Source organism: Stegodyphus dumicola, chromosome 8 (assembly GCF_044657685.1).
Source record: "Stegodyphus dumicola isolate Sdum_Otavi_A_Nest chromosome 8, ASM4465768v1".
Classification (NCBI taxonomy): domain Eukaryota; kingdom Metazoa; phylum Arthropoda; class Arachnida; order Araneae; family Eresidae; genus Stegodyphus; species Stegodyphus dumicola.
Window position 1 is genome coordinate 20,423,343 of NC_140775.1, and position 12,430 is coordinate 20,435,772.

Here is a 12,430-nt window from a genome sequence, read left to right on the forward strand (position 1 = left end):
TTCACCATGTGCTAATGGTGAATGTTGAACATATAAGAATATTAAGAATTTAAGAATATTATATTTTCTTCTCCGTAATTTAGTCGCGAAAAAACGCACTTAAGACTTATAATAAGAACTTAAAACACACAGTACATTCAAAATGAGAAAGGAAAATAATAGAAGGTAAGAACTTACTTAATTATACAGTACATTCTATTTTAGAGTACGTTCCTCGCTTTTCGACCTACACCAGAGCATATCTGTGACTGTCGACATACACGGGTGAGGGTCCGAATGTACAAGAATGTAATGCATTACTCCATCTTTCACCGACGTATTTGGTGAATGTTGACATTATCCGGTGAAAGTCAACATTCTCCAATTTCGGTCTTTCACGGTAACATATACACATATACCAGAATTATGTTTCTAAAATATGTTATACTATAAATGTTTTTTAAATATGTAGTGAGTAAATTTTACTCATAGTTAGTATTACTGTACTAAATGTAGGGGTTAGTATTCTAAGGTTAATTATGGCAAAGCACTCGAGGGCTATCTGCCTAACAGGAGGATGCTTTTGTCGAGCGACTTTTTAAAAGGAACCTAGCTCGTATACACGTTATGCATGGGAAAAGCCACGAAAGCCCCCATGCAGCCAACCTTCGCCAGGGTTCGAACCCCGAAATCAGTGCTCAGCAGCTTTACTATTCGGCCATTCCTGGGCCTGAGTGTATATCTGAGGTTTGTGTAAATTTTTTGAATAGCAATGCCAGGGAAATTACGCAGAAATTCGCCTTTCCTTATAATAGGTATTATTCCCCTAACTAATTGTAGTGAAAAAAAAATTAAGGTACTTTGGTGTTATTTAAGGTACCACCATGGTGCAATTTAGCGACCTTTTAGAAGAAACAAAGAACGTAATTTAAAATCGAAGTAAGCTATTCATTTTATATCCTACATGTTTTTAGGTACACTGCGCAGGAAAAAAAAATGTCTGAAAAGTTTCAGATTTTAAATTGCGTCCAATTTAAATTGCGGACGTTTTTTTAACGTTTTGAATGTTAACGTTTTTAAATATCATGTTCTACGTACTGAAACTATAAAATTCACTTCAACAGTAATGTCGCAAATTAATTTTAAAATGAACATATCTTTAGATTTTCCGATACAGAGTCTCGCGCGCTGGAGATAAATTTTTTCCCCCCGTACAGTGTTGCCACTGCTCGCTTTGAAATCATTTAGTTTTTTAATCAAAAATTCGTTGAAGTGGTACAAAATATGAAATCGATAAAATACAAATTTCAAATTCAAATTAGGGCTTCCACATGCCCACATTCTATGAAAGATTACGTTATTCAAATTTTGATGGCTCTAGGTACCGTTATTTTATCATAATGCGAGAAACATACATAATTTATGCAGATTTTTTATTATTTAATTTCTTTAAATATAAGACAGGGCGATAATATATGGTGACAACGATTTGAAAAGTGATACAGCCTTTTAAAGTTTTCGATGTAAAATGCCACAACGAAATTAACAGTCCTTCAAGGCAAACTGTCCCTTTGGACTAAAAAAAGGGGGGGGGGACATGTTTTATATCTCTAGTTCTATTCGGCCGATTGACGAAATTCAAAATACTTTTTTCATATCTCGAAAGCGCGACTTAGGATATATATTAGATTAAAAAAAATTAAGCTATTTTAAACTGTATTTAGCGTTTTAGGTATTTCTGTATTTTACAATTTTTAATGAAGGTGTTTTGAGTTTTTATATATTTTTCCTTTGCCGCGAAATGAGAACTGAAGTGCATAAAAAAAATATACCTCTAATGAAATTCGAAGAAAGAAGTGCAGCAAAAAATGGGTCTAATTTAACACGTTAATTGACATAAGTGTGTATTCTTTTTAAAATAAAATCTTAAGAGTAGTGAAATCTTTTTTCCTTAAGATCACTTCTATGATCACTCTTTTAATTTGAACAATATTCATATTTCTTTGTTTAATTTCTAAATTAGGCTGCTAAGAAGTGATAGAAACTATAGTCTTCGTCGGGTGCATATGTGGTTTAGTATATCTAGGATTTTTACCTTAGGATAATTTCTAGTATCATCATACCTATAATACAGTGTAACAACAAGTGCGTACACATGTTGCCTGATTTCATTAGTTTGCGTACAAACTCGGATAGGAATGAGATAAAAAGTATTGCTGCGCAAGATTTTATAGCGGGCCGAATTAAGCTGTTAAAAGCGCCGCTCTCGATGACTTGAGGACTGGTTTTTGCTCCCCCCCTCCGTTCGAAATCATAGATTTAATCGAGAGATATATAGTTGCAACCTTAGTAATCATTTCTTACAGTACTGAAATTGTTTATTTTTCAGCAAGATCATCAACATAGGAGCTGGGACTCATGGATAAGTCCAAAAACTTTCAAAACGGGATTGCTAAGGATGGCATAAAATACGTATAATTATTACAATGCTATTCAAATATTTATATTATAAAGCATCTTTACCCCTCTTGGAAATTTTTTGGGTGTCAGAAAATTTAGATTTCACAATGCATCAAAACCTTCCTACCTAACTGACAAATCTCTTTTACAGGAGCTTCTGAAAAATTCCCCGATCCTGCATCGAAGGACGAATAGTAATGAGGTTTACTTGCTTCTTATGAATATGTAGGTGCACACACAACAGAATTACATAACTGGAATACAGATGGCAGAATTGTACTTGAATGGAGTCGTTGCTTCCTGCATCAGGCTCACGTGAAAAATATTTGATGTGTTGCTTACTTATTGGACAAAGGAGGTCTTAGTTTAAATTTCGATTATATTAAAAACTTTTTATACATTTTATTTGTGCTTCTGCATTTTCGGAGTATTGTTTCTCAGTGGGATTATATACTTGCAATTATTCCAAATAACTAAAATATGGTAATATGACATACTGATACGTTACAAATAATTACATAGTTAACTCTTCTCCATACATTAGCAATATTGATAGAAATATTACATTTTCAAATACTTTGCTTATTCCTAAACTGACGATGAAAGAAATGGCTTGGGAATAGCCTTCGATGTTTTTCTATACATAAACATATATTTAATATTAATTTAGAAGTCAAACAACAAAAATCAGCGTTATATTTGCAAATTTTCACAGGACTAGTTTCCATATTTCCACATCACCCTTAGCTGTCAAAGTGCAAATGAACGAGATAAGATATAGTGACATGGTAAGATAAGAATCAATACTGCTAATGAATGGAGTCTTATCTTGTCTTTTCACTCTCGTTTATTTGCACTTTGGCAGCTGAGGTTGATGGTTCGGTAAAACTATCGAAACTAATCCTGTGAAAATTTGCAAATATTACGCTGATTTTTGTTGCTTGACTTCTAAATTAATATATGTTCGGCGTCTTATTTTAACCTAAACTTTTTAATAGTTCAGATATATATAGCTTTGAAGGACTTGGAAAGATTGCCGAGACTAGAGTCGATTGTATTCTATAAGATTTCAGGTATAAACGAAACTGAGCATAAGTCCTGTTTTTAAGATTATTAAAGCGTACAAAGTTTTAAAGATGTGCTATTCGTTCGCAAACTACTTCAAAGAGCCGATTTGCTTTACTTATAAGCGAACGCCGATTCGTAAAAAACGAGCAGTAGCTGTTTTAGAGCTCCACCACCAAGAGTTCTTTTTGGAAACGTACCAAGAAACTTCAATTCCAATTTTAGAGAAGTAAAGGATGTTTATCCTTCCATGTTTAAAGTGAATTTAATTTTTACCATTTCCCAATTTTTGGAAAAAAATAAAATTATTGTAGAATTTTACTGTTAGTTCTATGTAGAAAGGAAGTTTTAAGGAATCTCTAAATTAGATCGAAAAGAAATGAGTCCAGAGAATTAAGGGTTCGACTCAGTTCTTCCGATCCCATTGCTCATTCGATTCTTTCCGCTGTTCGCTTCATCTTCTGCCATATCTCTGGGTTCACTTCCCGTTCTCGATGTCATTAATCAAAATTACTGTTAATGAGTGATATGTCACAAAAAAAGAACCGATTCAGTTCAGTGAGCGAACGGTTCTGCTCTGATCCCATAAAAGTGCGGTTTTGCCTATATCTAGTGAGCATGTTAATTTAACAATTATACAATCAAAACTATATACATGAAATTTGAACGAAAATGCACTTAAATGTTTAACATTTTCAAATAGACTGAAAGTTTTGGTGAATGGCTGGGAATTTGAATCACAAATAAAATTATTGCTCCGGTCGAGCCGGATATAAGCAATGCTAATTGACTCAGATTTTTATTTAGGAGATATGCTTTTAGTAATGGCCATTCTCATCTTCAACTAAATGAAGGTGCTTTCATTTATAATTACTAAAATAAAATCTGTGTCAATCAACTTATTTTCTTACACTTGCTTTGCATGGCGGGTCGTTCTTTTTCATTAGTATAGTTTATTAGACATTTCACCGTGATAATTGTATGTAAAGATGTGTTTTAAATTAGAAATTAGAAGATTAGAAATTGGCTGTTTAAAATGCACGATTATGAAGGGAAGAAAGCAAAAGTCAGATGACTTCATTATCATAACTTCTAGAATATCTCTGGCACACTTCCAGAAACGGGGAAATGCGGCTGCACACGAAGCTACTGAACTGAGAGCGATCTTCGATAAGCCTCTTTAGAACATTCTACAAAACTTCGAAACCAGCTCTCTGATCTTCGAACTGTTCAGGCCTTGAAATTTTATTAAAAATCCAAAGGTGTTCTCACGGGCCTATTAACAGCATTAAAAGCTTTTATGTAAGGTATTTTTCATTTTTTACGCGACGTACTTTATGCGACTGCTGTTAGAAAATTTATTGCTTGCGCATACGAAATAAGGCGTTTAATTTCATGTGTCAAATTATAATAAAGCACAATTTTATTTTATTTTATCTTATCTTATATTTAGTTGTCTTGTAATGTGCCATTAGGAATAAAAAAATTTGATAAATTTTTCTGGTACCAATACACATTTGTTTATCTGATTAAAAACGACTTGTTTCACATTTCAGTGGTTTTCGGAATCAATAGTGCTTTGGGCTGCAACCTATAGTACGATAAATGGATACGTAGTCCGAGTTCATAAAGAAATTTTGGGACTTCAGATTTCAGACTTATCAGAAAAATTAAATCTTGGATAAATCATCTTAGATTGACATTAATTTAAAAACATCCCCTTAGGGAAAATATCTAATTCTCGGAATTTTTACATTTCCTTTCAGTTAAAGCTAATAGAAGAATCATTTGGTTTTTTTAATTGTAAAGAGCTTAATTTTTTTCATGTAAGTTCCTTACCTCCACACTGATATCGAAAATCTGCTTTCATCTATTTTCGAGCAGATGCGTGAACGCAATACCTTTCACCCACATTTAGAAAGCTCTGTGACCTTTCAAAAGATGTAAAATGAAGGATTTGTGGTCAAGGACATTTTCTGAGGAACAATAATGAAAGCTTTCAGTCTGATTCCTTAGCAAAGTATAATTTTTCTAATCTCATGAACTGCAGTATTTTGCGAGTATATTTCTGCTGGTTTTAGATATATGGTAACGCATTTAAATAAATACTTTAAGTAACTTAGCCAAGGTTAAAAAATAAATGTTGCAGGTGACTTATGCTTTTAAGGTGCTCCATAACTTACATTTGTTTAACCATCTTTGTGTTTTATAATGACTTGGCGAATGAGGTGGTACCTTTGAAGAAATGGAACGGTCCGCTCTAGGTATATAAAAATGGATCAGGCCACACGCTTTGTGCTTAATTAGAAAGATTTAGTGTTAGGGCATAGACTTCAACTGCAGGTTAAGAGGTCGCGAGTCTTTTTTCCTGAGCAAAACTTTCAGAATTTCCACTGTTGCCATCAACTTCATGAAAATATTGAAATTAGATATATCCTTTTTATATTAATTTCTTTCAGTAAGAACAGCAAAATGAAATCTGTTCCTTGTGAACCTGACAAAGGGTTCCATATTGTAATGGAATAAAATTTAGGATCTAGAAACCTGCTAAAATAATAAAAATATATATTAATATTTGACTAAAGCGATTTTTATATATTTATTAGGCCAAATGGGCAATTTGCCCAAAAGAGCTATTAATTTCGTTTTGGTATTTTGCTTTGTTTCCCCTTCAAATTGGCGTTTCCCTTTTCAAATTGTTGCCACCAAATATTAGAGACCTGTATTATGTTTAAAGAATTAAATAATAAAGAATCTGCACGAATGCATGTATGTTTCTCACACTGTGAAAAACCAGCGATACCTAAAGACATCAAATTTTGAATTAAGGAGTCATCCACTAGAATATGGGCATCTAGAAGCCTAAATTTGGAATTTGTTTTAGTATTTATTTCACGTTTTATAAAAATTTAACGAAATTTGGATTAAAAAATTCAATGATTTCAAAGCGAGCAATGACAAAACTGTACGGGAATAAAATTATCTCCAGCGCGCGAGACAGTGTCTCGGAAATTCTAGATATATGTTCGGTTTAAATTATTTATTATACTGCTGCTGAATTGAATTTTATGTTTCAAGTGCGAAGATCATGATATTTAATAAGTAAATATAACACACAAAAGGTTGAAAAAAAAAACGCCTCTTTGGAAGTAATATGTAATATAAAGTCTGAAAGCTATTAGATATTTAATTTTTTCATTTATTTATTTTAACGAAGAGGGATTCTCATTTTCAACTGAAAAGTAAAAAGTAATAAATGCGTAAAAACATGATACATACACATTTTTGGAAAAAAAACATTGGAATGATTCCTATCCGCTGAGATTTCAAACTACACAATTTAACGCTCTTATAGTATGAAATTTCAAATATTAGAACTAGATTACCGTTGAAATGTAAACCCTAGCAGTTTTGCTTTTCAGCTTGCAAATAAGGTTTGATAGCAGAAATACAGGAAACTCAATACGTATTATTTACGAAAACATGTAGAATTAAGTATCACTCTTTGTATGTACAAAGTATGATAAAATGGATCTAATTTTAAAGAATGCGTGTAATTTGATTCACACTCACAAGCGAACGAGAGATATTTGGCATTCAATGCTTACATGTCAAAACGTCTGATTATGATTGTTAAGTATGATGGAGAACTTATGTCTAAGGTAGATTTAATGGGTATAAGAAAATCACTTTAAGTTGATTATAAGTTCTGATACATTAATTATATTATTTAGAAAATATTAAATTTTTTATGTATATTGTTGTAGATTTTGGACAGGAAAAAATTTATTTCTTACAGAAAGTATATTCTTAAGCTCACAGTTAACGGTTTACACCTTAATTTAATTAGAACAAAACTTAATCTATATGTTGCCGACAAAGTATGAAATCCGGCATTCTATAGAATACCCAGGCATTTTATAGAATACCTAAAACTGGCCGGTCAGTGTATGAAATGTTTAAACATTTACACATTGCCTAGGCATTCTAAGAATGCCAAATGGCGAACCGGCAGAGTGTGGAATACATATCTGATTCGTTTCGAATAACCGAAACTACTTACTAGAAGCTAGTAAATGATATAAAAAAAAGGCCAAATTAACTACTAAGAAGGAATCATGGAGGTATTAGTTGCTGAATTGCTGTGATGTGATAATTGTGGGAAACAAAAGTAAACTCATTTATCCCGTTAAAGAAGGAATCAGTGCTATACAATATTATAGCACCGACGCTGAATTATTTTAGGTACTTTGTGAAACTCATTTGGCTATTGGACACAGTAGTCCTGAAAGAATGCTGAAAGAATGTTAAACCAAATACAATATATATATATATATATATTAAAAAGGCATTGTTGTGAAAATAATTTTTTCTGAATTAAACTCCCGTTGACAGGTAGATCTTATTGAGTTCTAGTCTCACCAAGATAGAGAATAAAAATTTATTACGGTGTAGCAAGGTTATTGGTGTACCAATTTATTATGGTGTATCATTTACTTTGTTTACGTATTTTGAATAATAATAAGTTTTTTAATGGCAGTATTTCATTATTTTTCCAAAATATCACTTGCATTTTTGAACATGACCTTTTTTCGATACTTTGCCTTTCGTTTGTCGTTCTATAGAATGCCTAGGTATTATAGACAGTGCCCAGAAAAAGTATATAAAGATTTTTATATTTGATGCTTTGCCTAAAAATGCCTAGGTATTATATAGAATGCCGGCGTTTCATACATTGCCGGTAACATATACAAAGAGATATAGAAACCTGTGCAGACAACAAATATGTTTTGCAGCATCTTCTTAAATGAAAGCTAAGAACGTTTTCCATTACCAATGTAATAAAAGTAAGAAGTGTAAAGAGAATTAGAAATTTATTTGATTTCTTAATGATGCATTTCAAAATACTATAATTATTATTCATTAATTCAACTCTCTGCTGCTGTCCACAGTGTGAAGAAAATACCTAACAGTAAAGGAAAAAAATAGTATTATCTTAGAAAGAAAAATATTATTATCTGATCTCAGAATTCGCGAGAATAGGATGTAAACAATTGCCACGTGGAATAGCCCATTAAAACATTTTGCTGCTTATTGATGAAATATATTGAAAAAAAAATAATAATTTTTTAAAATGTTGTAGAATCATTAGGTTATTTTGAAGCAGGAGGTATGAAAATTGTGCAATGCCCTCGCCGGGACTCGAACCTGAATCTCTCGAATACGCCCCGAGTGTGCTACCGTTACACCACGAAAGCATGCTGGAAGGACAGAAAAAACACCTTATAATATTAATTTTTTACCTGAACTATGATCCGACTGTTGCTTGCAAAGAAACTGATGTGCAAACAAAACATGTTAGAACTTCTGTGATTCTCCCAAATTTTTAATCAATTTATTAAATTCCTCAATCCAAATTAAGAAAATATTTTGAAATATTGGGTTATATTTTCTGCCTGTGAAAATTCTAAAATTACATATTTATTTTTTTCTTTCTTCTTAAATATTTTACTATTAAATATTCTTAAATATATTTTTTTTCATTTCATTTTTACTTGTCTAATTTTATATTTGGACTCAGTTTTATTCTGGGTAGCAATTATACTAAGAGTAAAATCCTCTTTTGATTATTTATAAAATGTTACATTTAAAAAGTGTTTTGATAGAAGACTTTAAAACTGTTTCATGAAATAAAAATTTTAAAGGGCATTTTATCCTTAGTTTGAAATTGGAATTCTCAAGATTTTTTTAAACAAATGTTTGTAAAAGGGAACTGCAACTATAGGTGAACAACGAGATGCATTCACTAAAATTATCTTTAATTGTTCGTACGTACAGGCGAATGGAACGTCAAAGTTAAATTTTCCATTAGGATTTCATTTCTAAATGCATAAGTACATTTCAAAATAAAAATAAACATCATCATTTTTTTATTGATTTACTTTTTTCATTAAATCTCATGCCTTTAAAATGATAAGTGTTATTCTTCGAAGGAAAATTACATAAACCTTTTACGTCCTCCGAATTGAATATATATATATATAAACACAAATTAAAAATTAAAATAAAAAAAAATCTGAAAGATTTCCGATTTTAAATTACGTCCAAAAGGACTTTTTTTTTAACGGTTTGTGTGTTACCTTTATCTATTAAATATCACGTTCTTTGCACTTAAACCATAAAATTCAGTTCAACAGCAATGTCGCAAAATAATTTTAAAATGAGCATATCTTTAGAATATCCGATACACAGTCCCGCGCGCTGGAGATAAAAAGGTTTTTTCTCCCCGTAGAGTGTTGCGATTGCTCGCTTTTAAATCGTTGAGTTCCTTAACCAAAAATTCGTTAAAGTTTACAAAATATGAAATCGATAATAAAAGAAATTCGAAATTTCAAATTTGGGCTTTCAGAAGCCCATATTCGCATTAGGTTTACGTCCTTCAAAATTGCATGGGTGAGGGTACCGTTTTTTTTATCACATTGCGAGAAACATACATACATTTATGCAGATTCTTCATTATTTAATTTCTTCAAATATAATACAGGGCGATAGTATTTGGTGGCAACGATTTGAAAAGTGATACAGCCTTTTAAAGTTTTCAACACAAAATAGCAAAACGAAAACAATAGTCCTTCAGGGACAAAGTCCCTTCGGACTAAAAATTAAATAAAATTTTAAAAACTTACTTATCGTCTTCCTATGACAATTAAATAAAATTATTTATTTACTGCTTCTAAATATAAAAAATGTGTTAGAGATAATTTCAACTTACGTGTTTTTCTTCTTAGAAATAGGCACACACAGTGTAACCATACGTGTAACAGGTACAACAGGGAGAAAATGCACAACTTTCACCTATGGTACACTTAAGTTGAGTAGAAGACCAGGTTGAGAAAAATTCTCCCTCCGATCACTCTACCTCAACTGTCATTCCCTCTGGGTATATTCTCTGTAGGCATAAATGACGGGTTATAACATAACGTCGGCTGACCTTGTGAACCATTGAGGTTGATTTCTTACGTCATGACGACGGCTGCGCGTGATTCAACGGCTCTCACTTAGTTCTTGAAATTAAATAATCGCGGAATACCGAGAAGATTTAAAAGAAGTGGATGAGAGATTTTACTGCCTTGCATTGTTCGTTTCATTTATCTCAACTTTAAAGGACTCATTTAAGAGCAGGCATTATCATGCGAACCTGACTTTGTCAAGAGGAAGTTTACATTCATTACAAACTCGCGGAGAACAATCGTAACCTAGAGGACTGACTTTTTCTCTTCCTCATTTTGAACTTATATTTCGATTCTCTACTAAAGTTCGCCTATTTTGCTTTAAAGCAGAGATGTCCAGCGAGTAACCTTTACAAGGTTAACAAAATTTATCTTTGTTATTAATATAATTAATTGAGGACTTTTGTATGCTTATATGTTTTCATATTTCTGGTTATCATAGGTCATTTTCAGAGCTGTTAAAATTATTAAATACGTCACTTATAATCGACTTTAATAAACATATTTCTTAGAAGAATTTCCGATATTGTTTAATTTATTATATACTGATCTGTTAAATTTACAGATTTCTTACGCGTGTAATTTTACGTTTGGTCTCAGTATTCTTCTAACAGCTGTTAATTCGAATTAAATACAGGATAAATTAAGAAAATACCATTGTCTTGCAGATGATTATAGCAATTTATTTGGATAATATTTGCTTGTGTTATCTCAAACTAAATTACTGTAGATGGCAAAGCAACAAGAATAAGCGTAATATACATAAATGAGTAAGTAAAAAAATAATTCATGACTAAGTTTATGAATATTAAGTTCATAAACTTATTTATGAATACATAAAGACTAATTCATAAACATCTTTTATTCATAAACATATATTTCATAAATAAATTACTTTATAAAAAATCTGAACATATCTGAACAACAGAAAACCAGCATATCTTTAGAATTTCCGATATACAGTCTCGCGTGCTGGAGATAAAAATGTTTTCTCTAAACAACGTTGCCATTGCTATCTTTGAAATCCTTGAGTTTGTTAATCAAAAATTGGTTAAAGTTTTAAAAAATATGAAATCGATCATAAAACGAATTCCAAATTTCAAATGTGGGCTTCCAGATGCCCATATTCGTAGGAGAATTACGTCATTCAAAATTGGATGGCTGTAGGTACCGTTGTTTTACCACAATGCGAGAAATATACATACATTTATGCAGATTCTTCATTATTTAATTTATTTAAATATAATACAGGGAAATAATATTTGGTGTCAACAATTTGAAATGTGAAACAACGCTTATAGTGAATCAGCGCGAAATGCCAAAACTAAATTAATAGTTCTTCTGGGCTAATTGCTCCTTTGGATTAATAAGTTTGTAATATTAAGTTATGAATAATAAGTTCTGAATATTATGCTAAATTCTGTTACCTTTCCATTTCCAATAATCATTATTCGGGGGATTATTTTACTCAGAGATCAAGCTAAACTTTAACTATGGAAATTTCTTCAATTCTGTGTCAGATCCTTTTGTCACGCTTTTAACATCCATTACAATCCTTTTCAGTATTTTCAGTATCCTTTCCGTATTATATTTGTACTCACATCATAACTGGTGTGGTTGTCGTGATGGCATAGATAATATGTGTCGGTTTGTAATAGCTACGTAAAAGCAATACGTTTAACATATCTCTACAAAAAAAAAAAAAAAAAAAAAAAAAAAAAAAAAAAAAAAAATCCCCAAAAGTGAAATCTGACGATTTAAGATTTAAAGCGAAGGTGAGGAATGCATTACAATTCGCTCCTTTAACATTAGATTGGAAGCCTGTTATAACATGATCCGTTTTTGACTTATCCTGAATTTATATCATCTTGAAGTAATCCATATTTTTATAACAGAACGCACTCCTAAAATACCAA

General features: G+C 31.5%; 1 protein-coding gene across 3 annotated transcripts in view; it reads right to left on the reverse strand.

The window, feature by feature from the left end:
- Positions 1 to 12,430, reverse strand: part of LOC118180047 (acetylcholinesterase-1-like) — a 320,676-nt gene that overhangs the window by 34,836 nt on the left and 273,410 nt on the right. Inside the window, exon 1 of one of the 3 annotated variants that reach the window (XM_085821642.1) lies at positions 10,277 to 10,552. The exons of the other annotated variants lie outside the window; for them this stretch is intronic. Coding sequence (XP_085677768.1) covers positions 10,277 to 10,317 — 41 coding nt within the window. The 5' untranslated portion in view covers positions 10,318 to 10,552. Of the gene's footprint in view, positions 1 to 10,276; positions 10,553 to 12,430 lie in introns of those variants that run through there. 3 annotated transcript variants of the gene reach the window in all.